A 27,501-nucleotide genomic window follows, 5' to 3' on the forward strand; every position below is an offset into this window, starting at 1 on the left:
TCTGCGTCATGGTTTGTTGTTTGTCATTCAGTTTATTTATGTATTGCATAGTTTCACAGTTTAAATAAAATGTGAAACGACACACGCTGCACTTTGGTCCGCTCATTCCTACGACAGCCGTGACAGACTCGGTAACTGACTGGCAGTGTTTCAGGCTATTGTAGAATACTGTAGATGTACATCCTCAATGAAGAAAGCTACCTCAAGCTACTTTCTAAGCTCTATCTCAGAGTCTGCTGGTGATCTGTCAAAATGTTGGAAAATAGTTAATGCACTGAAGCGTGGCCTAAGCAAGTTGTTTCAGACTCTTTAAATCAGCATTTTATGATGCTTTTAATCAGCATTTCATCTTGGCAAGCTTTTTATTTGAAAGACATTGTGGTTTACTTGACACAGGTCACTGAGTCGACTGCTCTTTCCTCTCTCAGCCTTTACTTGGCTGGATGGAAGATCAGCCAACTTCTAGAGAATATTTTTCAGTTCAGCAACATTTTACTTGTGATGTGCTAGATGCCTTGCTTAAGAAAGAATCAACTGGGGCTCATTTGCTGGATCCTTTCTTGCTGCAGCTGAGTCATTGACACTTTTATCTGATTATCTCGGGTGCTATCCCCAGGGTTTGGAAGGCAGCCCATGTGCTCCCTCTCCACAAAGGTGGTGACCCCCCCGACCTAAATAATTATCGCCCTATCTTGAAATTGTCTTATTGTTGGGTTTTATTTCACTTATTAGATGTGATGCATTACCATTTACAGTAGATGTAGGCCTAAGTATGAATGGACTGTAATGCACTAAGAGGTTTATATTGTATTAACATAGATTGAGCAACATATAATAGACATGACTAACTGGAGGGTTGCTGGCTAGTAGGAAAGTAGGCTGAGTAGACTCTTGACACACACACACACAATGCCTGGTTGTGGGGCCGCTCAAGGACAGGTGTACGGGAGGGGCTGGTAGAATGGAAGATGGCTGGGACCAGCACAAAAGCAGAAACTGTCCTAGCTGTAGCATAAAAACAGGCACTGTCCTTGGGTGTCTGACTCTCGGGTACACACATGAAGATAAGCTAGAAGACAACTATGCTTGGCAACAAAGATGCGTCTAGAGGCTGGGACCAGCCTGCACGCCAACGATAGGATGAGTAAGTTTAAACCACGCTCATCCTCCCTCTGACAGACCAGCAGTGAACAGGAACTATCTCTGTCAGAGTATTTAATGAAGAACTTATGTCATTTTCAGTTCTCTGTTTGCCCTGCGAGGTGTTACAGTGAACCCGTATATACGAAGATTGCATTTACCATTTATTCTGCTATATTCAGTAGCCTAGTGTTAAATTTTGTTCTGATACCAGAATTGAATTGACGCAGCCCTAACATTGCTTAGTAAAAATGGTAGAATCATTAATCAACTGTCGTCTTAGATTCCTCCTAGCTACGAGATGTATTCTAATTGTTCACCAGTCTGGTTTCACGGTGGGTCATAGCACCATCTCGGCTGCAACCTTGGTGTTAAATGATGTGGTAAAGGGTATGGATAGGAGGAGTCACTGTGCTGCCCTCTTTATTGACTTATTGAAGGCTTTTGATACTGTTGACCACTCTTTATTGATTCAAAGATTGTCTGCAATCAGTATGGATCAGGCATCATGATTGGTTCGAAGATTACAAAAACAACGTGGCTGACATGGCTGAATGACATCTGTAATCACTGGCAAAAAAATTTTTTCTGATGGTGTAAAGTCAGTTTTCCTAGATATTACGAAAGGCGTCCCACAGGGATTGATTTTAGGTCTTGTACTTTTTCTGGTTAATTTAAACAATGTTGGTCTATCTGCAAAGAAATGTTACATATACCAGTATGCAGATGACACTGTTGTGTATGCTGTTGCCCCCACAGCTGACCAGGCTCTTTTGGAGCTTCAATCTACCTTCATTGCTTTGCAGAAACCCTTTGTTGAACTGAAATTGGTACTTAATGCAGGTAAAACCAAGTCTATGTTATTCTCCAAATCACGTAAAAATTTATCTGATTTATGCATATGTACGTTTGATGATGCCCTCGTTGATAGTGTCCCCGCTTATAAAAATCTGGGTATCTGGATTGACGAACTGCTGTCTTTCAAAAAGCTTGTTGATGACATAAGAAATGAAGATTTAAAGTGGGCTTCTTTAGTAGGAATAGATCATGGCTTTCATTAAATAGCAGTCATTCAACATACCAATTATAAACTATGGCAATATTGTCTATGTGAATGCAGCTGCCACTGGTATTTATTTATTATGGCGGATAGGTTCAGTACACATCACTGCATTCTATATCAGAATGCAAATACTCTGGGTAGCCATTTGATTAGATGTTCAGGAGTCTTACGGCTTGGTGGTAGAAGCTGTTTAGAAGCCTCTCGGACCTAGACTTGGCGCTCCGGTACCGCTTACCGTGCGGTAGCAGAGAGAACAGTCTTCGACTAGGGTGGCTGGAGTCTTGGACAACTTTTAGGGCCTTCCTCTGACACTGCCTGGTATAGAGGTCCTGGATGGCAGGAAGCTTGGCCCCGGTGATGTACTGGGCCATACACACTACCCTCTGTAGTGCCTTGCGGTCGAAGGCCGAGTAGTTGACATACCAGGCAGTGATGCAACCCTTCAGGATGCTCTTGATTGTGCAGCTGTAAAACTTTTTGAGGATCTGGGTACCCATGCCAAATCTTTTCAATTTCCTGAGGGGGAATAGCTTATGTCGTGCCCTCTTCACGACTGTCTTGGTGTGCTTAGACCATGTTAGTTTGTTGGTGATGTGGACACCAAGGAACTTGAAGCTCTCAACCTGCTCCACTACAGCCCTGTAGATGAGAATGGGGGCATGCTCGACCCTCCTTTTCCTGTAGTCCACAATCATCTCCATTGTCTTGATCACGTTGAGGGAGAGGTTGTTGTCCTTGCACCATACGGTCAAGTCTCTGACCTCCTCCCTGTAGGCTGTCTCATCGTTGTCGGTTGTGTCATCGGCAAACTTAATTATGGTGTTGGAGTCGTGCCTGGCCATGCAGTCATGAGTGAACAGGGAGTACAGAAGGGGACTGAGCACGCACCCCTGAGGGGCCCCCGTGTTGAAGATCAGCGTGGCGGATGTGTTGTTACCTACCCTTACCACCTGTGGGTGGTCCTTCAGGAAGTCCAGGATCCAGTTGCAAAGGGCGGTGTTTAGTCCCAGGGTCTTTAGCGTAGTGATGAGCTTTGAGGGCACTATGTTGTTGAACGCTGAGCTGTAGTCAATAAATAGCATTCTCACATAGGTGTTCCTTTTGTCCAGGTGTGAAAGGGCAGTGTGGCGTGCAATAGAGATTGCATCATCTGTGGATCTGTTGGGGCGGTATGCAAATTGGGGTGGGTCTAGGGTTTCTGGGATAATGGTGTTGATGTGAGCCATGATCAGCCTTTCAAAGCATTTCATGGCTACAGACGTGAGTGCTACGGGTCGGTAGTCATTTATGCAGGTTGCCTCAGTGTTTTTGGGCACAGGGACTATGGTTGTGCGCTTGAAACATGTTGGTATTACAGACTCGGTCAGGGAGAGGTTGAAAATGTCAGTGAAGACACTTGCCAGTTGATCAGCACATGCTCGGAGTTAACGTCCTGGTAATCCGTCTGGCCCTGCGGCCTTGTGAATGTTGACCTGTTTAAAGATCTTGCTCACATCGGCTGCGAAAGGTGTGATCACACAGTCGCCCAGAACAGCTGATGCTCTCATGCATGTTTCAGTGTTATTTGCCTCGAAGCGAGCACAGAAGTTATTTAGCTCATCTGGTAGGCTTGTGTCACTGGGCAGCTCTCAGCTGTGCTTCCATTTGTAGTCTGTAATAGTTTCGAAGCCCTGCCACATCCGACGTGCGTTGGAGCCGGTGTAGGATGATTCAATCTTAGTCCTGTATTGACTCTTTGCCTGTTTGATAGATCGTCGGGATAGCGGGATTTCTTATAAGCTTTCGGGTTAGAGTACCGCTCCTTGAAAGCGGCCTGTATTCCATGGCTTCTGGTTGGGGTATGTAGGTACAGTCACTGTGGGGACGACGTCATCAGTGCACTTATTGATGAAGCCAGTGACTGATGTGGTGTAATCCTCAATGCCATCAGAAGAATCCCAGAACATATTCCAGTCTGTGCTAGCAAAACAGTCCTGTAGTTTAGCATCTGCTTTGTCTGACCACTTTTTTATAGACCGAGTCACTGGTGCTTCCTGCTTTAATTTTTGCTTGCAAGCAGGAATCAGGAGAATATAATTATGGTCAGATTTGCCAAATGGAGGGCGGGGGAGAGCTTTGTACGCGTCTCTGTGTGTGGAGTAAAGGGGGTCTAGAGTTTTTTTCCCCCCTCTGGTTGCACATTTAACATGCTGATAGAAATTAGGTAAAACTGATTTAATGTCCCTGGCCACTAGGAGCGCCACCTCTGGATAAGCATTTTCCTGTTTGCTTATGGCGGTATACAGCTCATTGAGTGCGGTTTTAGTGCCAGCATCAGTCTGTGGTGGTATGTAGACAGCTATGAAAAATACAGATAAAAATTCTCTAGGTAGATAGTGTGGTCTACAGCTTATCATGAGATACTCTACCTCATGCGAGCAAAACCTTGAAACGTCCTTAGATATCGTGCACCAGCTGTTGTTTACAAATATTCATAGTTCCCCGCTCCATGTCTTACCAGAGGCTGCTGTTCTATCCTACGGATAGAGTGTATAACCCGCCAGCTTTATGTTACTAATGTCGTCGTTCAGCCACGATTCTGTGAAACATAAGATATTACAGTTTTTAATGTCCCGTTGATAGAATATACATGTTTTTAGTTCGTCCCATTTATTTTCCAGTGATTGAACATTAGCTAACAGTACGAAAGGCAAAGGAAGATAGGCATTTACATTTACATTTAAGTCATTTAGCAGACGCTCTTATCCAGAGCGACTTACAAATTGGTGCATTCACCTTATGATATCCAGTGGAACAACCACTTTACAATAGTGCATCTAAATCTTTTAAAGGGGGGGGGGGGCGTTAGAAGGATTACTTTATCCTATCCTAGGTATTCCTTAAAGAGGTGGGGTTTCAGGTGTCTCCGGAAGGTGGTGATTGACTCCGCTGTCCTGGCGTCGTGAGGGAGCTTGTTCCACCATTGGGGTGCCAGAGCAGCGAACAGTTTTGACTGGGCTGAGCGGGAACTGTGCTTCCTCAGAGGTAGGGGGGCCAGCAGGCCAGAGGTGGATGAACGCAGTGCCCTTGTTTGGGTGTAGGGCCTGATCAGAGCCTGAAGGTATGGAGGTGCCGTTCCCTTCACAGCTCCGTAGGCAATCACCATGGTCTCGTAGCGGATGCGAGCTTCAACTGGAAGCCAGTGGAGAGAGCGGAGGAGCGGGGTGACGTGAGAGAACTTGGGAAGGTTGAACACCAGACGGGCTGCGGCGTTCTGGATGAGTTGTAGGGGTTTAATGGCACAGGCAGGGAGCCCAGCCAACAGCGAGTTGCAGTAATCCAGACGGGAGATCACAAGTGCCTGGATTAGGACCTGCGCCGCTTCCTGTGTGAGGCCACTTGTAGCCTGATCCTCACAAGGCACCCTGACCTCTTTCTGCGAAATCTCTGTTTCTTTCTCCAGTAAATGACGGGGATGAGGGCCTATACGGGTGTTTGGATTATATCATTCCCGTCCGACTCATTAAAGGAAAAATCTGTGTCTTGTCTCATTCATGCATTTTTTGTGCTTTCTGATACTGTGTTTTGCATATGTTTCTGTTGTCATGTGAGAGTGTTGCCCTCAAGGTTTATTCCTACCTAGGGAGTTATTCCCTTGCCACTGTTGCCTTGGCAACGGGGATTTAAGTGTGGGTTGCTGTTTTTAGTAATGCATTTAGTAAAATGATATAGATCAAATTTGATTCACATGTAATCATGGACCTTTGTGTGTAACAGATGCAGACGGTGTGGCAGCGAAGAGGAGGACGAGGAGAAAGAGGAGGTGCGGGAGAACAGTGAGAATCCCCACCGCTGTTCTGTCCGATTGTACGAGTTCTACCTGTGGTGAGTGACACGTACACAAATACTGCATACCTTTAATCTCCCCATAGTGCACTGTAAAGTCAAGGGAGCAAAGACCATGATTTTTTATACTGGGTTGATGAAAATCCTTTGGTTTATACTGTTTTATACTGCGCATTAATGCAGCTCCTGTATCCCATCCTGTCAGGTTTCCTCATTAGACTCTGCACTATGTGCTATTTAAGTTTAGTCTACATTTGGTCTGCTGAGAAATCCCCTCAAATTCATAACAGAACCAATGATATCATCTTTATGTTCTGATCTTCTCCCTCTGTGGTTGTGATGTATGCTGCTGCGTGCCGAGAGAACTTCCTCTACTCTCCTCTTCTAACACCACCACACACACCCAAACACACTAACTCAACTAGCTGCTTAGATCACTTCCTGTCAGGTCCCTATAGGATGCTAAAAACAAACACTGTTTGCTAAAACGCCTTGCTTGTTTCAGCAAAGAGCAACAAAGGTTTCATCACTTTGTCAAGAGTCTATGTCACCACAGAAACAGACTCAAACACACTCATGCCCAGCTTCCCCGTTTATGGCGGTTATTTTATTTTTGTGGCGGTCTTCATCCATAACCGTCGGTCACAGGGTTAAACTGTAATTGTGCCAGCCCTTAGCTGTTATGTGGGTTCTTATTCTATGAGGTACGCTGTAACTGGTATTTCTACATCATGATTGTCTCCTCACTCAGGTGGCTAAGTGTGACGCGTGCAAGTGCCAGGGCCAAAAGGGTAGGATTTATATAATATGTTATAGCACATTGTGATTTGTCCTGTCACAGCCAATGTTTTGAAAAGAGAGGTAGACATAAAGTCATACCGACTTGGAGTTCCCCCTGAGACCTTCTACTGGTAAAAAAGGAATTACTTGAGATTGTGTCAGAAGAAAATGTCCTAGTTTTTACCTCACAGCTATTTTTGGTATCAAATAAACCTCAACTGCAACTTCCTGTTCCATTCTGACTAGCCTACATCCCCTGAATATCACAGTGAAGACATGGTAAAGAAAATACAGTATAACACTGTTCTTGAGTGGTAAAAAATCACACATGTACAGTGAGGGAAAAAAGTATTTGATCCCCTGCTGATTTTGTACGTTTGCCACTGACAAAGAAATGATCAGTCTATAATTTTAATGGTAGGTTTATTTGAACAGTGAGAGACACAATAACAACAAAGAAATCCAGAAAAACGCATGTCAAAAATGTTATAAATTGATTTGCATTTTAATGAGGGAAACAAGTATTTGACCCCCTCTCAAACAGAAAGATTTCTGGCTCCCAGGTGTCTTTTATACAGGTCACGAGCTGAGATTAGGAGCACACTCTTAAAGGGAGTGCTCCTAATCTCAGCTTGTTACCTGTATAAAAGACACCTATCCACAGAAGCAATCAATCAGATTCCAAACTCTCCACCATGGCCAAAACCAAAGAGCTCTCCAAGGATGTCAGGGACAAGATTGTAGACCTACACAAGGCTGGAATGGGCTACAAGACCATCGCCAAGCAGCTTGGTGAGAAGGTGACAACAGTTGGTGCGATTATGTGCAAATGGAAGAAACACAAAAGAACTGTCAATCTCCCTCGGTCTGGGGCTCCATGCAAGATCTCACCTCGTGGAGTTGCAATGATCATGAGAACGGTGAGGAATCAGCCCAGAACTACACGGGAGGATCTTGTCAATGATCTCAAGGCAGCTGGGACCATAGTCACCAAGAAAACAATTGGTAACACACTACGCCGTGAAGGACTGAAATCCTGCAGCGCCCGCAAGGTCCCCCTGCTCAAGAAAGCACATATACATGCCCGTCTGAAGTTTGCCAATGAACATCTGAATGATTCCGAGGACAACTGGGTGAAAGTGTTGTTGTCAGATGAGACCAAAATGGAGCTCTTTGGCATCAACTCAACTCGCCGTGTTTGGAGGAGGAGGAATGCTGCCTGTGACCCCAAGAACACCATCCCCACCGTCAAACATGGAGGTGGAAACATTATGCTTTGGGGGTGTTTTTCTGCTAAGGGGACAGGACAACTTCACCACATCAAAGGGACGATGGACGGGGCCATGTACCGTCAAATCTTGGGTGAGAACCTCCTTCCCTCAGCCAGGGCATTGAAAATGGGTCGTGGATGGGTATTCCAGCATGACAATGACCCAAAACACACGGCAAAGGCAACAAGAAGAAGCACATTAAGGCCTGGAGTGGCCTAGCCAGTCTCCAGACCTTAATCCCATAGAAAATCTGTGGAGGGAGCTGAAGGTTCGAGTTGCCAAACGTCAGCCTCGAAACCTTAATGACTTGGAGAAGATCTGCAAAGAGGAGTGGGACAAAATCCCTCCTGAGATGTGTGCAAACCTGGTGGCCAACTACAAGAAACGTCTGACCTCTGTGATTGCCAACAAGGGTTTTGCCACCAAGTACTAAGTCATGTTTTGCAGAGGGGTCAAATAGTTATTTCCCTCATTAAAATGCAAATCATTTTATAACATTTTTGACATGCGTTTTTCAGGATTTTTTTGTTGTTATTCTGTCTCTCACTGTTCAAATAAATTTACCATTAAAATTATAGCCTGATAATTTCTTTGTCAGTGGGCAAACGTACAAAATCAGCAGGGGATCAAATACTTTTTTCCCTCACTGTATATAATAGGTGGTGTCAGAGGAAAGCCCATAAAATTGTCAGAGACTCCAGTCACCCAAATTTCCCTCATTAAAATGCAAATCAATTTCTAACATTTTTGACATGCGTTTTTCTGGATTTTTTTTGGTTATTCTGTCTCTCACTGTTCAAATAAACCTACCATTAAAATTATAGACTGATAATTTCTTTGTCAGTGGGCAAACGTACAAAATCAGCAGGGGATCAAATACTTTTTTCCCTCACTGTAGGAGCCGGTGTAGTCAGAGCTGGTGTAGTAGGATTCAGTCTTAATCCTGTATTGACGCTTTGCTTGTTTGATGGTTCGTCTGAGGGCATAGCTGGATTTCTTATAAGCGTCCAGATTAGTGTCCCACTCCTTGAAAGCGGCAGCTCTAGCCTTTAGCTCAGTGCGGATGTTGCCTGAAATCCGTGGCTTCTGGATGGGATATGTACATACGGTCACTGTGGGGACGACGTCATTGATGCCCTTATTGATGAAGCCGATGACTGAGGTGGTGTAGTCCTCAATGCCATTGAATGAATCCCGGAACATATTCCAGTTTGTGCTAGCAAAACAGACCTGTAGCGTAGCATCCGCGTCATCTGTCCACTTCCGTGTTGAGAAAGTCACTGGTACTTCCTGCTTTCGTTTTTGCTTGTAAGCAGGAATCAGGAGGATATAATTATGGTCAGATTTTCCAAATGGAGGGCGGGGGAGAGCTTTGTACGCATCTCTGTGTGTGGAATAAAGGTCGTCTAGATTTTTTTCCCCTCTGGTTGCTCATGTGACATGCTGGTAAAAATCTGGGAAAACTGATTTAAGTTTGCCTGCATTAAAGTCCCCGGCCACTAGGAGCGCCGCTTCTGGATAAGCATTTTCCTGTTTGCTTATGGCCTTATAGAGTTGGTTGAGTGCGGTCTTAGTGCCAGCATCGGTCTGTGGTGGTAAATAGACGGCTACGAATAATATAAACTCAGCAAAAAAATAAACGTCCTCTCACTGTCAACTGCGTTTATTTTCAGCAAACTTAACATGTGTAAATATTTGTATGAACATATCAAGATTCAACAACTGAGACATAAACTGAACAGGTTCCACAGACATATGACAAACAGAAATGGAACAATGTGTCCCTGAACAAAGGGGGGGTCAAAATCAAAAGTAACAGTCAGTATCTGGTGTGGCCACCAGCTGCATTAAGTACTGCAGTGCATCTCCTCCTCATGGACTGCACCAGATTTGCCAGTTCTTGCTGTGAGATGTTACCCCACTCTTCCACCAAGGCACCTGCAAGTTCCCGGACATTTCTGGTGGGAATGGCCCTAGCCCTCACCCTCCGACCCAACACGTTCCAGACGTGCTCAATGGGATTGAGATCTGGGCTCTTCGCTGGCCATGGCAGAACACTGACATTCCTGACTTGCAGGAAATCACGCACAGACCAAGCAGTATGGCTAGTGGCATTGTCATTGTCATATGAGTTATTACAAATTAACTACAATATTTGTTAGTGTAATTACACATTTATTACACTGTAATACGGACCCCTTAAAATGAAGTCTTAGCAAAATAAATTATAATGAACTTCACAGGGTGGTGAAAGTTCAAGGTGATACGCTTGATGCGCCTACAGAAATAATATCGAGGGTCTTATTTTGGTGGCATGATGATCAATGCTTGGCTGTCATTTGACAAATAAAAAATATCTCACTCTTTTGTCCATAATAATTGGCTATTTAGTGCACACGCCAATACTAGAGTGGGCACATCTGCTAAAACACTTCTTTTTTTTCTTCACAAAACCATCAGTAGGGATGAAAATACTACGGAAACTCATTTAACTTGTATTTTTTATTTGGGAATGGGAATTTAACCACAAAAGTGATTTTATGTGCACTAGGTCATCACCCACAGCCTTTTATCCACAACATGTTAATTTGATGGAAACATCTTTGGTGGGAAAATGCGCATACTATTTTTATACCAATTTTTTTTTAAATATTTGCATGAACATCTGTCACCAATTGGACGGAAACCTAACTTCTATCAACAATGGACTAATGAAATAAATACCAAAAGATAGTTTTAGGGTGGAGTTTTTCTTTAATAAAGAAAATGCTGAACTGAAGATATTTACATTTACATTTTAGTCATTTAGCAGACGCTCTTATCCAGAGCGACTTACAGTAGTGAATGCATACATATCATACATTTCATTTCATGCATTTAAAAAAATAAAATAATTTGTACTGGCCCCCCGTGGGAATCGAACCCACAAACCTGGCGTTGCACACACCATGCTGGCGTTGATATCCGACATGTTTTTTGTTAGGCTCAGTTGTAGATGTGGCTTGTCACATTATAGCATAAAACGCATAAAGCATAAACATATTGTTGATAACAAGCAGTCTGTAAACATCAGCAGTAAGCTACTGTAATACATTTACCAATACAGTTTATCCTCACTTCTTGTTATAAATGTATGTAAAGATACTTTTGTGTTCATAGCAAAATTCAATACTTTTTTTAGTTTCACACTGATACTGTATTACAGGGGCGCAACTTTGGTTTTAGAAGTGGGAGGGACATAAAGTATTTTTTATTTTATCCAGTCGGATAAACACTTCAAACAGACTACCCGACTGCTCGGCGGCGTCCACGGTCCTAACGCACACCATTGCCTGTTTTGTATCACATTCCAATGATAAAAGTGGGGGGGCCAAAAATGAAATTTCAGAATAACATTTTCTCACATATTCTTCTGTGAGACCAACCACAATTGACATCAAACCAACTCTTGCCATTATGAGTACCAGCTTTTTCTCCCATTCTAGCACAGTCCTCACCGTCTGGATTTTTTCCCCCCTTGTTGTCTCCTTGCCAGTCATCAGGCTCTTTCTTGCCATTTTTGGCAACAAACCAGAAGCTACAGAGGAATTACATTATAATTAATTCAGCCATCCATGTCCACATATTAACTGCATTGTTTGGGAATCCTCATCACTTCACCTGTATTTTTGTGTGTTGTCAATTATGAGAACACATCACAATACTCTAATACTGTAGAAGCAATACTGAATGATCATACTTTCGTAAATGTATTACTATTCAAAATAACTTCTGACCTGTGTTTTGAATCTAGAGGTGTGTCGTCCACCCATAACCACTTTCCCTCTTCTTTTTGGTCTGTCAGTCCGATCCAGAACTTGTCTTCACCATTACTCATTATCGCACCAACTTTCTTATCTAAGAATTTCTTCACCAGGAACATTGATTGACAAATTATATTAGATGGTGTAATTGAATTTTTGTAGATTGCATGTTTAATTGCATGTGCTTTATATATATATATATATTTTTTCCATTAGACTGACATGGTACTGAGCCCTCATAATAAAATGTAAAGCACTTTTAAATATTTTAAACCCATTGGCTCAATCTGTAATTTGTGGATACAAAATCTATTGCCGACCACAGCCTTAATTAATGAAAGATAATATGGAAGGACAGATGCAATGTATTATTTAATTCCCATTCAATAGTTCTGATAACTACCTGCTCATCTTGGCTGTCTATGATGACCAGCTGTCCTCCCATGGAGACACATTTATCCCGACTCTCAACCCAGGTCAGAGTATCATTGGAAAAATAATAGCAGTTTTTCCCCTGACACATCCAATCATGAGCACATATTGGACGCTTATCCTCTGTGGAGGAAGGGAACAGAAATAACCTGGTGATATATTTGTCTTTGTCTATAGTCCCTTATCAAAATCAAGTATTTGTAACATACTGTATGAATAGTTTTTAATTTTTTTTATCTTACTGATTGTATACGATCCATACTGACATGAAAACACATTGATTTACTATGCATATACTTAGCCTCAGCCTAAGTGGGATAAGAAAAAAGCAGAAATAGACTGAAACCTAGGCAATAAAATGAGGTTTGAAGTGACTTCCATTTTCTTTTTTTACCATGGAAATTCTTATACTAATTCCAATTCCTTAATGGAGTTCATTCTATAATATAAAACATAGACCTGTGTAACAAAGCACTTTTTGGAATGTCTGAATCTTGTGCCACTATTTATTTGGACATTCTCGCATAGTACCTGTGATTGTACAGCAAGTTCTCTGCTCAATCAATTCTTGATTATGTTTCAAAACTGTTGAGAAAAAAGAAAAAACCTAGTTACATTTTGTACTCAGACTTCCCCTTCTCTCTTCTGGTTAAATCAGATGTAACTTTTTTGCATCGTGACATCAATAATTTCCTCATAACTGAGAGGGTAAAGTTCATATACAATACACTTTTTATAGGGATGAAAATGTCAATGGAAATGTGCTGTTTAGTATTCATCTTAGCGTGAGTCAGATGATCCAAAACTCACCTGCTGTAAGATTATTTTCAATCAAATCTTTGAGATTTTGAAGAGCGCTGCACTGGGTTTGTGGGCTAGTTGTAGCAGTGTGAAAAAGACACATTTGAAATGTACAGTAATGAGTTTGTCCCAACTTTCCTGTAGCTATCCTATCCCGCCTCATATGTGAACAGCCAGTTTGGGACTCCAACTCCTACTCTAGACTCCACTATGGGTCTACTCTATAGTACTTACAGAGAACCCCAAGTCCAATGACAGCACCCATCAGAAGAACACAGAGAGTCACCAGAACAACTCTGACAGGGTCACATCCACTTGGTTTGACCTTTGACCCCTCCTGAGAATCTGGGTCACCAGCTGAGGGGACAGAGAGAGAATAGGAATACTACTTAGTTTTATTCTATGTTAGACATGAAATCATCAAAACATTAAGAAAATGTATGATTCGTGGAACAAGGAACATGGTTTTTGAGGCTATGGAGACAAGGATGATGAACTTTTTTTCTCAACCATATGTGGTTGAGAAATGTTCCGTTTCCTGAAAGAAAACGTCCTCATTGTTTTGCCTTGCTTGCAATTCTCACTGACTTCATCTGACCCACACAACCACGCACACATTCACCACACTCACGCACGCACACGTAACCACACACGCAGAAACTCACCCACCCACACACACTTACCATTAGGGTTGATAGATGGCTGGTTGCGTCTGGTTCTGGAAATTGAGATTTCAGAGTGTGTGGTATCATTCGCTGTGGATGCTGTTGCTGAAATGTAACCATGACAGTGTGATAATAAGACAAAACTCCTCTCCTCACATTGGCTGTTCAAGAACAAGCATTTTTTACACTCAATTTGTTAATGTAAAAGAATCGGCACAGATCACCGATAAAGCATGAGGCCTGCTTAAAAATGTTTATTACAACTGGCTAAAAATAGGTTTGTTGAAAACCCTTTTAATATACCTACAAAGTACTAATTGAAATCCCTAAAATCTCTTTGTGATGTAACCCACTGGGCAAAAACGGGTTGAATCAATGTTGTTTCCACATCATTTCAACCAAAAAAGTCAGTGTGATGACAATAAATTAACGTGGAAAACCGATTGAATTTGCAAAAAGTCATCAATGTGAGGGCAATTTGTCTTTTTTTTTACCCAACTTTTAACCTAAATCCAATGACATGGTTAGTTGACAACTAAACCAAATGTAAATCAAAACTAGACGTTGAACTGTCATCTGTGCCCAGTGGGAAGTCATTTTTGTCTTAGTGAACATGTTTTGAAATAGGTTGACAATACGCGTTGTCAAATAAAGTCAATACAGTATTAATATAATTTCAGAATAATCTGGAAATTGAGAATGTGGTACTCGTCTCTGAGAGGTGGGGCTGGATGGCCATGAGATCAAAATGATAGCTTTAACCATGTTTTGAGGCTATACAGTGTTTGTTTACAATTACATTGTGAACAAACAACGTTGTACAACAAGCTTACATTTGGGGTTCTGATGGGATAATACAGTTGAACTAAGCTCATGAGGCATTTATAAGTAATATTCTTCAAGAATCAATGTCTATATATCATTAATATAAAAGTCTTAAAATGTATTTACAATCGCAGATTGCCTCTTTAACATTAGATATTTATGCAGGTAGAAGCTTTTTGTTGAACATTCTTCACATCCTGAGCATACAGCATGTCTATAAAAATTTAAAAAAGAATGACATATTTTAGTTTAGAACATACCATCTTTTCCTTCAGTCCTTTGTTGCTTTTTGAACTTTACATCAGCGTAGACTATTCCTTCAGACATAATTAGCTATTGCAATTGTCTGTCTTTCAGTGGGTCGAGGTGGTTACTGATCCTAAACACTGCTACCAGACACAACCCAAAATAGATATTTCTTCTATATGATGGGAACTGAGGGAAGGAATATGTTAAAAACAGCAGCAAAAAAGTTCCGCAATGACACTTCTCTTTTCACTGTTTCGGGCATTCATTCAACTAACAAACTAATATGTTAGCTATCATTATGAATTCATAAATGGTAGGCCTACTCCTATCATTGGTCATCAATTACATCCACACAGTTCAATCTCCAATTGACATGTAGCTGAACTACATGAGACTTTGGAATCTCATTAGTTTGATTAATAGTATGTTTCTCTTGTTTGCTTCTAAAAGCTCTTAGTTAAGATAACTACTGTGGTTTTATTAGAAGTCTGTTGGTTTTCATGTTAGTTGGAAAATTATTATTTGAACAACCTTTAATTAAGGGTTTGTCTACAAAGACAATGTGCCATTTTATATTTTATTACAGCGTTAAAAGTATCTACATTAATGCTTGCTCATTAGAGACAAAATAAGAATATCAAGTTTGGTGCAAACATTTCCTCAAGTCATCTTTGTGTTTTAGAATAACAATAGAATTACAATACTGTTGTGTGACAAATGCAAACAAGATTGATATGGTACCAGTACATCGATGGCACGTGATGAAGATACACTGTGTGGACATTATGACAACTCTCAGTCTTTCCATCTAATCCGTCATTCCATCTTTACCATCTAATCAGCCCTGTCTTAATTGGATATGAATTTGATAATGTAATGACTGATCTCCCAGTGTAGTGTGCATAAACAGTGTTCGTGTTATCAGGGATCCTTGGGACATCCCTACCCTAAACACTAAACTCTAACCTTAACCATAACCCTTACTTAACCCTAAGCCTTAACATAACCATTTAAATGTCATTTTTAATGGGGTGACATCAGAGTTGGGACGTCCCAATGATCCCTGTTTAGACTTTTAAACTGTAGATGGGGCATTGAACACGATTGAATCATTTCCACAGCTAATAGTTTCCTACCATTTGACTACTCATTCATTTCATTATAGAGTGAGCTTCCAACAAACACCTATATTTAGACACAAATAACAATGTTAATAATAATTATTAGTTATTTAACTTATATAGCGCTTTTCATTACAGAAAATAATCTCAAAGCACATAAAAAGCAAAACAAACAAACAACTAATTAAAATTGATATGGTACAGATGGAGATTGAATGTCTATATTTGGTTTCAGATGTAAGGCTGGGTGTTGAGGCAGTTCGGATTAGAGAGACAGTGTAGCTTCAGTGACGGGGGTTTCGACCGTACAGCCAGGGTGAAACAAAGACAGTCTGACAAACTGGCCCAGAACGCTTCGTCAGTGCACCACATCTGCTTCTCCGACGGTCAGTCCCTCTCCGTGGGTACTAGTCCTGCATTGCCGAACATGTAGCGCCCACCTATGTGAAACCATTGCAGCTGAAAATCGCACAAAAAGCAACCCCATATTGGCAGTGGTTAAGAACAGTCCCTGAGCCTCTTCTGCCATCTCTGGACACATCCTGCAGTACTTGTAATACTTCCCGACAGATGAAATAATAATAATAATAATTCATTTATAATTATAATTATATGAACAATTAAATAATAATAATAATAATAGAGGATTATGTAACTAATAACAATGTTCTTTTTCATTTTGATGGTCCCTGACCAAAGAAGATTCATAATTGCATATGCACAACCCGGATGTTATATCAAGAAACTTACTATTTCAGCAAATCAGTGTGTAGGACGCTTGACTGAGCTATCTAATGGCCAATGAGATGAAAGTATTTTCTGATAAAGAGAAGGTCATCCAGGAAGAATGCGGTGACACTTCCTTTCTTGGGCGAGTTGGCGGATAAGAAAAGTGGTACAAGGACGACTGAAGTGAACATGGCCCCCAGCACGCAACGGAATGAAGCTGTGTCCGACGTAAAAAAGGGAATTCGGGCAATCCTGCTCGGACCCCCTGGTGCTGGGAAAGGAACACAGGTGAGTGAGTTATGCTAACTTGCTAAGGAAGTGTATGAGTGGGAAACCGCTTGGCCAACACTGCCAACTAACTTTATACACCCTGTCCTGAAGTTCATTCTGAAATGGCTTGCATAGATGGCTATCTCTGCTAGCTTGACTAAGTCGCGTGTAATGAATTGGGTAGCTAGATCAGACGAATAAGGAAGTATCATAAAAGTTGTAGCTAGCTCACTAACCAGTTATGAGCGTCTGTCAAGTTGAATGTAACTAATTCCCTCTTGGCTCCCACTATCTGGTGCTGGCAAGTTTGACTGTTTGCCAAGGTGTTGCAAGATCACAATGTGGTAGTCGTCTCTGGAGTCGCATGCCAACCGTTTGTGTGAAGGGTCCTAAAGATAAGAGGGCCCTTTCAACGTCACATTAGGGACTGTATACTAATCATACTCCCCAGCTGGCCAGAGCCAACTGCTTTCACTTGATCTAACCAGGTTCAATGAAAACGTGTTACCTCTTGACTTCCCTGTCAATAAGCTCAATGTAGTTCCTATTTAATTTCTGGGGGTATGTGGTCCAGGAGAGCAACAGCTTGTGCAGGGTTTTGTTAGAGGTAATTATGTCAGATGTGTTTAGGCTGATCTGGAACAAAAGCTGGTACACCCTGCAGCTTCCCACGACCAGAGCTGGGGACTTCTGTATTTCCTTACAGTCCTGTATCCATATGTCTTTCATGGCTATAGTGGCTGCATAGCCTTGTAAATACACACACTACAGTGTGTACTCAGTATTGTATTTTCAAAAAAGAAATGTGCACAGGCTAGTACAAGTACTGTAGGGGGCTTTCAGACACATACTTTTGGTCTAGCTTTGAAGATCCCAACTATTTAGTCACTCCCCCGAGGGTTTGGTCTTTTTTTTTTCTGTTGTGGCACAACCTGAACATCCCATTGAAATGTAAAAACCAAATGGCAACATGATTGTGTCCTTGAAACTACAGTAATGCATGTGCTATGAAGTGAATTATTCAACACTTATTTTTGCTTTTCCAAAAGTGTCCCATTCCTTCCCCCACACTCATTCAGACATTAGTCTCATGTCATGTGTGGAGGCTATGTTCTGTAGCGGAAGGAATCTTGTGCTTCGACTGTGCCAAGAGTATGGATAACAACCAGCCGTTTTACAATTCAGCACGACTTTAATGCTTTGACGGGCTCCCACCTGTTGTAGTCGTTTGCCAGGTTGGGATGCGCATATGCTTGGCCATACTCTTCTCCTCAGAGTTGTCAAGTTGCGATTTTCGAGACGTAGACTACATAAATGCTACACCTTTTGCCCTTATAACATGAGGCTTGATGCCAATACCCACGCTCTCCCCCTCTCCTCCCAGGCTCCTCGGTTGGCAGAGCAGTACTGCGTGTGTCATCTGGCCACGGGGGACATGCTGAGGGCCATGGTGGCGTCTGGCTCTGGGCTCGGCAAGAGGCTCAAGGAGACCATGGATGCCGGGAAACTGGTAAGCTGTGTAGTGCGTTTTTCATGTTAGTTCTGAACATGTTTCTGTGTGTGCGTTTTTTTTTTTTAATGGGAATTAATCTTTTGTGTCACTGGTGATGTAACTTAGTGGTAATTAGAGACCGGTTTACTTGGGCCTCTGTCCTAATTGTGTGTTCTCATGCATTTCCTTTCACTGCTCATCACTCGGTGAATTTACTCCTGTCAAATGACTCATAGGTCAGTGACGAGATGGTGGTAGAACTCATAGAAAAGAACCTGGACACGCCTCCCTGTAAGAAGGGGTTCCTATTGGATGGATTCCCCCGCACAGTGAAACAAGCAGAGATGGTGAGGATTGGTTGGTGCCTGACTCCATTTTGCTGTCAATCCCCAGAGCAAAAGTTTGTCTTGCTTTTAGTCAAGCATATGCAGTGGTAAACATCACGCAAAATGAATGTGGTGCGTGAACTATGTTTACCCTCCACTATACCACTGGGCATATGAACCTGTTACCTCCCTGCTCCCATGTTTCATGACTCCCTCTGTCTCATAGCTGGATGACTTGCTGGAGAAGCGCACAGAGAAGCTGGACTCTGTGATTGAGTTCTCCGTCGACGACTCCCTACTGGTGCGCAGGATCTGTGGCAGGTAGGACCAAGTATTCTGCGGTGCCCTGTGGTCTGAGCTAGTTATTATTGACCATTTTGTTGGACAAATAATGTTGCAGAGCAATACCACCTCATCCACAACAAACAATGCTCTGTATTGAGGACACAGCTTCATAGAGAGGAAATGATGTACCTGTAGTCCATTCAAATGGTCACATCAGCATGTCAAAAAGGGGTTCTTTGTGTGGCGATGGTGGGATATAGTGTAAGCCTTTGAAGTGGGCCAAGGGCAGTGTGGGTGGAGGACTAACCTTCTCCTCTCCCCCTCAGACTAATTCACCAGCCCAGCGGTCGTTCCTACCACGAGGAGTTCAACCCACCCAAAGAGCCAATGAAGGACGACGTAAGTATCTTTGTCAATGGACGTCCCCCTTCCTGAGTCTGGAAATCCTACTTCTATTGTAGATCCCAGTCTGCTCACTGGTGTTCAAATGCATTTCTTGGTCAACTTGCACTTCAAAAGTGTGTGTGTGTGTCTGTGCTCAAAGATGCACTTAACAAGTGTCTATGCTTGAAATATGAAGAAAGCAGTGGCTCGTTTGCACTCAGTCTTTCACAAGTGTTGTGAAACCCCTTGGCTAGGAGCTTCTCTGTGCTAATGGCTTTGAGCTCTTGTTTCGTTTTAGTCATTTAGAGATGCGTTTATCCAGAGCGACAGAGCCTACATCTCATACTTCCCCCCCCTTCTCTGTACTGGTCCCACGTGGGAATTGAACCCACAACCCTATCGTTGCAATGCTCTACCAGCTGAGCCACATGGGACCGTTTCAGATGCTCAGCACAGATGGCTTTCAACACACAAGGGGTTGTAATGTGTGTGGTGTACCTAGAGATGTAGCTCAGTGCTACTGGCTGGGAAAACTATTTGACACAGCTTCAAACCTTCACAAGCCCTTCTGTGTTCATCATAGCTCTGACAAGACTGGATAGGAGAGAATTTAATATGACAGATGCATTTGCCCAACTTGAGGTCTAGGGGGCGCCATCGCCATATTTCCTACATCGATCCAAGTCTTTCAGATCTGTGAACTCAAAGGGGTGGGGAAAAAGACCTGATCAGAGAAGGAAACCAAAATTGCCCTTTTTCACTCATGACCCCTGATGTTTTCTCTCTCTGTCCCCATCAGGTGACAGGGGAGCCGCTGATGCGCCGCAGCGACGACAATGCGTCGACGCTGCGCTCACGGCTGGAGGCCTACCACGGGCAGACGGTGCCCCTGGTCAAATACTACAGTGCCCGCGGCCTACACAAGGCAGTCGACGCTGGCCAGTCCCCCGACGTCGTCTTCGCCTCCATCCTCGCCGCCTTCTCCTCGGCCACAGCCGCCACCTGTAAAGACCTGGTGCTCTTCGTCTAAGCTCCCTCTTCCTTTTCGGTCTCTCCTTCACGCTCCTATCGTCTAGCTTTCCAACTCTCCTTTTTTTTTAAGTCTTTCACTCTCGGGACTAGTCTGTGCTCCGTTCTCCTCCCCCTCTTCGTCTCTCTGCTCTCAACTTTCTTCATTCTGTGGTGGGGTGTCTCTCCCTTGTACTTGAATGCTCTCCACTACTGGGAATTGAATAGACTTCTCCTGGAAACTACAGAGACTGGACTAGCTGGTTATAATGGAGTGTATAAGATGAGTGTAATTTCTCCTTGGGCCAGGTATACATATCAGTGGTAATCAAATGCATGTTTCTTAGTCTACACCTGTTTACAAAGAATGTGACTAACAGTGAAATGCTTACTCACGGGCCCTTCCCAATAATGCAGAGGGAAAAAAAGATGAATAATAACACAAGGAATAAATACACAATTACTAACGATAACTTGGCTATATACACATGTCTATATAATGTAGCTTCATTGATGGTCCCTGTACTTGGATTAAATTGAGGAAGAAGTAGGGATGTGATTAAGAATGAATTACAGTTCATCTGAATGTAATGAGTCCAGGATAGATGACAGAGGTAGCTAATGTCAGAAGTGTACTCAGGAATTCATTATGTATCTATTTTCTCTTCTACTTTGACAGCTTGTGTGCTTTGGTTAGTGAAAGCATGCCACTTTTTTTCTAGAGCATAGTCAAAATACCTGTCATACAATGTACATTTAGTTCCTGTTAACCAACACTTGTTTTTGTTCCTATTGATGTGATTTATATTCCACACTATGACTAGGCTACCAGTTGACTACTTTCCTTTTTCCTGTCTAGATTTGTCCCCTCTCTTTAGACTGACTGCTCTCCTCTGAATGTGAATGCACGATGTTCTCAGGGTAGTCGGAAAACGCTAGCAGTTGTATTATGTGACGCTGTATTGGCCAGTCGGCCTGCTGTTAACATGATCTAGTCAAACTTTTAGAATTTATCTAGCATCACAACAATGACACCACTGCATTGAATGCTGCTTTAGTTCATGTAGTCAAGTTTTCTACTGGCCAAATTATTGTTAATGTACTGCTAAGTCACCGTTGTCGTTCAGTGTTAATTTAAACTTATGTGAAGCCTAACGGCTGACGCTTTTGATTGTTAATGCATTAGAAATGTATGTTGGAAGCCTAATTGCACTATAGATGGACAGGATTGTTAAGTTGAACACGCACAACGACCTGTAGATGTCCAAGGGGGCAACTTGACTAGCTATACGTTCTGCCTCGCGCAGCTTTGAATGACCCAAAACTCAGTATTTTGTTAATGTTTGTGTGCATGTCTTTAAATTCACCCAAGACTTTCTTTTTTTTTTTTTTTCAGCTGTTTGAATCCCTGCTTCTCCAATCCTAGCAATGGAAACGAGGGCGGGGAAAGAGGAAATGTTGTACTATAGCACTTAATTTTGGAATCTTGCTGGAGGAGGAGTGAGTTTAATGTACTCCATTCTACAAGGAATAAGTGGAGCCATCTTGGAATTGACTTTGATTATGTTACCCTTCTAATAAAATGAAGACGCTGTTCTACAATCATGGCATAATTTTGTAGCCTCCCTTTGTGTTAATGACTACCATTTATAATATTACTTGCTAACTAGTATAACACTCAACTGCCATCTCAATGTGAATTTAGTCATGGTTTACTTTGCATATTGGGCGTATGTCTTTATGGAACATAATGAATTAGCCTGTATAGTAGGTAATGTTCATACTTGTCAAATGTGTAATCAGGTTACCTGGTCAGGAAAATCTGTAAATTATTATAGACACTGAAAGATGTACTTTGAGAACATGAATCCAAGTACATTGCTCCAACACTCAATCAACTGCCTTGTTCAGGGGCGGCGGGTAGCCTAGTAGTTAGAGCGTTGGACTTGTAACCGAAAGGTTGCAAGATCGACTCTCCGAGACCTCTGAACAAGGCAGTGTACCCACTGTTCCTAGGCTGTCATTGAAAAGAGGAATTTGATCTTATTAACTGACTTGCTGTAAAGTTGGATGAAATTCGCCATCGACAGTGCTCAGCACAATCTTTAGGATTTGACTTATTTCTGGGACCTCTACAGAAAATAATGTTCAAGTTCCAGGTGATTTCATTCCACAAACAAAATATTGACATCAGTTTCCCTTCGTCAAGACCCAGTAAGTGCATTTTGAGCTTCCAAAGGTGACGTCACTACGGACGGGTGGGGTTTCCGTGTTCTATGTTGGTAGCGGCACAGACTAGGGTTTCCCAGCTGTATTGTATATTCAGTCTATACGGACTGACTTTTGTCCATAGATATTTTAGGAATGGTGTCAGGTCCCGTATTGGACGCTGAGATGAAATAGCCTAGACATAACGAGGACTTCAACACGCCCAAAGCAATCGATCACTGCGCATCGCCACTCACGGGAGAACACTCACAACGGGTACCAGAAAACGGTCTCATTCCACCCCGAGGTAAGAAAAGTCTGCCGTATTGGGCCTTGATACTAATTGCAACATGTCCAAGAGTTCGATTTTTACGCATTTCATCATGAGTCTTGTGGTTTGTCATGTCAATGTCATGTCGCTCAGTTGCCTACTAGGCTACATTAAGGTTAGTAACCTATCGCTAACGGAAGTGTTCGTTTGCTACCTGGTCAGTTTATATGACCTGCCAAAGGTACACTACATGACCAAAAGTATGTGGACGGACACCTTCTCGTCGAACGTCTCATTCCAAAATCATGGGCATTAATATGGAGCTGATCCCACTTTTGCTACTATAAAAGCCGCCAGTCTTCTGGGAAGGCCTTGCTTCCATTCAGCCAAGAGCAATAGTGATGTTTGGCGATTAGGCCTGGATCACAGTTGGCGTTCCAATTCATCCCAAAGGTATTCGATGGGGTTGAGGTCGGGCTCTGTGCAGGCCAGTCAAGTTCTTCCACACCTATCTCGACAAACCATTTCCTGTATGGACCTCGCTTTGTGCATGGGGGCATTGTCATGCTGAAACAGGAAAAGGCCTTCCCCAAACTGTTGCTACAAAGTTGGAAGCACAGAATCGTCTAGAATGTCATTGTATGCTGTAGCGTTCAGATTTCCCTTCACTGGAACTAAGGGGACTAGCCATGAACCATGAAAAACAGCCCCAGATCATTATTCCGCCTCCACCAAACTTTACAGTTGGCACTATACATTGGGGCAGCTTGTGTTCTGGCAAAACCAGATTTGTCCGTCTGATTGCCAGATGGTGAAGCGTGATCCATCACTCCAGAGACCGCGTTTCCACTGCTCCAATGTCCAATGGCTTTACACCACTCCAGCCTATGCTTGGCATTGCATATGGTGATCTTAGGTTTCTGCATGGAAAGCGGTACCGGAGCGCCAAGTCTAGGACCAAAAGGCTCCTTAACAGCTTCTAGCCATAAGACTGCTGAACAATTAATCAAATGGCCACCCGGACTATTTACATTGACCTCCCCATTTGTTTTTTGCTACTGCTACAAGCAGTGGCGCCCCAAATGTTTCATGGGGGTGGCCAGGTTGAGCCACTGAAAATCTTGAGGTGGCACACCAAAACCAAAAGCCATAACTGAAATTCAGGAATTCTGTTATGCTGTTGTAGTATATAGGCTAGTTAAAAACTATGTCAATATGAGAGTTAAGGAATCACCTACTGATATACTTTGGTTTCTTATTTTACAGTTAATGTTACTATTGATCTGATGTGCATAGACTAATACTGGTACAGTTAACATTTTGAGTTCCACAACAATCCTGTTTTAATGTGTTAATTATCTGTATAAATGTGTTAGGCGATTCATTGTTCTTCAAATAGGCTAGTTGTCCTTTTCCTTAAAAATACATTTACATTTAAGTCATTTAGCAGACGCTCTTATCCAGAGCGACTTACAAATATATAGCTTTAATTTGAAGGAGTACATTGATTGTAAGGAACAAAACATTTACTGGGAACAAGCCTACTCAAGTTTAAAAACATCACACAGAGGCCTCCAATTATTTTCAATACAGCTTTATTCAGCTGTTGCTGTGTCTCTTTGTAAACGAAAATATTATACAGTTGAAGTCAGAAGTTTACATACACCTTAGCCAAATACATTCAAACTCAGTTTTTCACAATTCCTGCCATTTAATCCTAGTAAAAATTCTCTGTCTTAGGTCAGTTAGGATCACCACTTTATTTTAAGAATGTGAAATGTCAGAATAATAGTAGAGAGAATGATTTATTTCTGCCCACAAATTTTCTATAGGATTGAGGTCAGGGCTTTGTGATGGCCACTCCAATACCTTGACTTTGTTGTCCTTAAGCCATTTTGCCACAACTTTGGAAGTATGCTTGGGGTCATTGTCCATTTGGAAGACCCATTTGCGACCAAGCTTTAACTTCCTGACTGATGTCTTGAGATGTTTCTTCAATATATCCACATAATTCTCCTCCCTCATGATGCCATCTATTTTGTGAAGTGCATGAGTCCTTCCTGCAGCAAAGCACCCCCACACCATGATGCTGCCACCCCTGTGCTTCACGGTTGGGATGGTGTTCTTTGGCTTACAAGCCTCCCCCTTTTTTCTCCAAACATATCGATGGTCATTATGGCCAAACAGTTCTATTTTTGTTTCATCAGACCAGAGGACATTTCTCCAAAAAGTACAATCTTTGTCACCATGTGCAGTTGCAAACCATAGTCAGTTTTGGAGCAATGGCTCCTTCCTTGCTGAGCGGCCTTTCAGGTTATGTTGATATAGGACTCGTTTTACTGTGGATATAGTACTTTTGTACCTGTTTCCTCCAGCATCTTCACAAGGTCCTTTGCTGTTGTTCTGGGTTCGATTTGCACTTTTCGCACCAAAGTACGTTCATCTCTAGGAGACAGAATGCGTCTCCTTCCTGAGCGGTATGACGGCTGCGTGGTCCCATGGTGTTTATACTTGCGTACTATTGTTTGTACAGATGAACGTGTTACCTTCAGGCATTTGGAAATTGCTCCCAAGGATGAACCAGACATGTGGAGGTCTACAATTTATTTTTCTGAGGTCTTGGCTGATTTCTTTTGATTTTCCTATCATGTCAAGCAAAGAGGCACTGAGTTTGAAGGTCGGCCTTGAAATACATCCACAGGTACACCTCCAATTGACTCAAATTATGTCAATTAGCCTATCAGAAGCTTCTAAAGCCATGACAACATTTTCTGGAATTTTCCCAGCTGTTTAAAGGCACAGTCAACTTAGTGTATGTAAACTTCTGACCCACTGGAATTGTGATACAGTGAATTATACGTGAAATAATCTGTCTGTAAACAATTGTTGGAAAAATTACTTGTGTCATGCACAAAGTAGATGTCCTAACCGACTTTCCAAAACTATAGTTTGTTAACAAGACATTTGTGGAGTGGTTGAAAAACGAGTTTTAATGACTCCAACATAAGTGTATGTAAACTTCTGACTTCAACTGTATATATCCAAAAATGAAAAAAAAAAAAAAAAAGCATTATCATGTACAATGTACATTTTACTATAGTCTACTCACAACCTATTCTTATCCCTGCTTTAAGGGCTACATTCTTTTCAATGCAGCTTTATTCGCCTGTTGCTGTGTTTTTTGGCAAACACATCCACAAAATCAAGATTTATGGCCCTCGCCCTTCTTGACTCTACGCTTAACACCCCCAAATTGAGCAATCGCTCGTCACTCATTGTATTTCTCAAGACAGTCTTGATTAACGTTAGCACAGAAAAAATGTGCTCACATGCTGCAGTGCTCACAGGTAATGCAAGTGCAATTTTGCAAAGTTTAAACATCTCGTGGAACACCTCCCTAAATGGCTCAAGGAAGACTGTGAGCTCTATTAAACTGGTTGGTGTTTGCAAGCCACTAGTTTGCTTCCTATCAAGGATTTGCTTAAGCTGAGGGATCTCATATTCTAGATCCTCAGTGCTGCAGTTGTATTCTGAGGCAAATGGAAACACTTAATTTTTCTCACAAAATGTGGGACTGCAGGCATTCAAGGTTTTGTATCCCTTGCATTATGACACAATTTTCTTTAGAAAATCTTCTCTTCACCTCAGAGAGAAGCACATCAACAATTGGAATGAATGATCCTGCCCGAAATGACTCCTTATCTGTGTTGACCTGTCTTTGAACTATTGGAGTGGAAATGTAATACCCATCAAGCCTTGAGCTTGGTGTGATCTGACGCCCTGGACGGCCTGGAGGTCACAGTATTGTCCCAAATTTCATTAAAGCGAGAGCCCTCTCTATAACTGTTCAATGTGTCAACAAGAGAATCAACAAGGGTAACAGCCGTGCCCAAATTGAGTTGTGGGGACTGTAAAATATCTGACAGATGTTTTATCTCACCAAAAACATTGGTGAATGTTACAAGGAGGCCGACACACTGTAGATCTATTTGGGCTAATTTGTAATATCGGCCTACAGACAAGTCAGACTATTCAAACTCAACTACCAATAAACATGAATCGGAAGGCTTTATGTGATTATGTCATGACCCAGATAACATTACTCTCTAGCCATCCATTTCATTATCAGGGGCACTGTCATGCTGTCATAACTTCACCTGTTGGTCCAGGAACAGGTTGAATAGCTCTAGCTGGGTCTTGCCTCGCTTGGTGGTCGACCTCTGGGACTGTTGTTGCTGCCTGTTCCGCACTTTCATGCCGTGCTGCTGTCTGGTGTTCTTCACTGTGCTCTGTCACTGATGCTGCCTGTGCCAGTTTGTCGCTGTCATGTGCTGCCATGCTCTCTCGCTGCCTCTGCCTGTTCATTGGCTTGCTCAATGATGTTGTCATCATTCGACTGCATCCTCACTAACGTTAACCCTCTGCTGCTGGTCCCCCGTCGGCTGTATCTCCCCTGTACTACTTTTCTTCTTAAAGAAAGAAGAGATATCCGTGGACTTTCTCTTCATTGTCTGCAAATTGACATAGCTTACTAGCTACGATTAGACACTGTA

The 27,501-nt window shown here is 42.3% G+C and overlaps 3 protein-coding genes across 5 annotated transcripts in view; 2 read left to right on the forward strand and 1 right to left on the reverse strand.

Annotated features, from left to right (window-relative positions):
- Window positions 1-10,823: 10,823 nt before the first annotated feature.
- On the reverse strand, window positions 10,824-15,133 carry LOC106588291 (C-type lectin domain family 4 member E). 2 transcript variants are annotated; one of them, XM_014177125.2, is made up of 7 exons: window positions 14,866-15,133; window positions 13,799-13,885; window positions 13,350-13,472; window positions 12,846-12,899; window positions 12,286-12,437; window positions 11,856-11,986; window positions 10,824-11,656 (listed from the first exon to the last, which is right to left on the reverse strand). In XM_014177125.2, exons 1-7 carry the CDS (start codon window positions 14,930-14,932, stop codon window positions 11,464-11,466), a joined length of 807 nt encoding a protein of 268 aa, XP_014032600.1. In that variant the 5' UTR covers window positions 14,933-15,133; the 3' UTR covers window positions 10,824-11,463. The 2 variants fall into 2 exon arrangements, with proteins under 2 accessions (XP_014032600.1, XP_014032601.1); XM_014177126.2 differs by lacking the exon at window positions 11,856-11,986.
- Window positions 15,134-16,728: 1,595 nt separating this feature from the next.
- On the forward strand, window positions 16,729-22,079 carry LOC106588465 (adenylate kinase 2, mitochondrial-like). 2 transcript variants are annotated; one of them, XM_014177531.2, is made up of 7 exons: window positions 16,730-16,992; window positions 18,359-18,484; window positions 18,703-18,813; window positions 19,019-19,113; window positions 19,404-19,476; window positions 20,261-20,465; window positions 21,866-22,079. In XM_014177531.2, exons 1-7 carry the CDS (start codon window positions 16,894-16,896, stop codon window positions 21,871-21,873), a joined length of 717 nt encoding a protein of 238 aa, XP_014033006.1. In that variant the 5' UTR covers window positions 16,730-16,893; the 3' UTR covers window positions 21,874-22,079. The 2 variants fall into 2 exon arrangements, with proteins under 2 accessions (XP_014033005.1, XP_014033006.1); XM_014177530.2 differs by having other exon boundaries at window positions 16,729-16,992; window positions 20,261-22,079.
- A 621-nt stretch (window positions 22,080-22,700) lies between these two features.
- Window positions 22,701-27,501, forward strand: part of LOC106588464 (E3 ubiquitin-protein ligase RNF19B) — a 30,490-nt gene continuing 25,689 nt past the window's right edge. Inside the window, exon 1 of the mRNA XM_014177529.2 lies at window positions 22,701-22,984. The gene's annotated coding sequence lies outside the window, so the exon portion shown is untranslated. The remainder of the gene's footprint in view (window positions 22,985-27,501) is intronic.

The sequence above is a fragment of the Salmo salar genome, chromosome ssa27, assembly GCF_905237065.1.
Source record: "Salmo salar chromosome ssa27, Ssal_v3.1, whole genome shotgun sequence".
Taxonomy (NCBI): domain Eukaryota; kingdom Metazoa; phylum Chordata; class Actinopteri; order Salmoniformes; family Salmonidae; genus Salmo; species Salmo salar.

Coding starts and splice junctions, on each gene's coding strand:
- LOC106588291 (XM_014177125.2), bottom strand. CDS start 14,932: ATGTCTGAAGGAATAGTCTACGCTGATGTAAAGTTCAAAAAGCAACAA. Junction 12,438..12,845: donor AACTTGCTGTACAATCACAG/GTACTATGCGAG, acceptor CTTCCTCCACAG/AGGATAAGCGTCCAATATGT. Junction 11,657..11,855: donor CCTCTAGATTCAAAACACAG/GTCAGAAGTTAT, acceptor ATTCCTCTGTAG/CTTCTGGTTTGTTGCCAAAA.
- LOC106588465 (XM_014177530.2), top strand. CDS start 16,894: ATGGCCCCCAGCACGCAACGGAATGAAGCTGTGTCCGACGTAAAAAAG. Junction 16,993..18,358: donor GTGCTGGGAAAGGAACACAG/GTGAGTGAGTTA, acceptor CTCTCCTCCCAG/GCTCCTCGGTTGGCAGAGCA. Junction 18,814..19,018: donor CAGTGAAACAAGCAGAGATG/GTGAGGATTGGT, acceptor TCTGTCTCATAG/CTGGATGACTTGCTGGAGAA.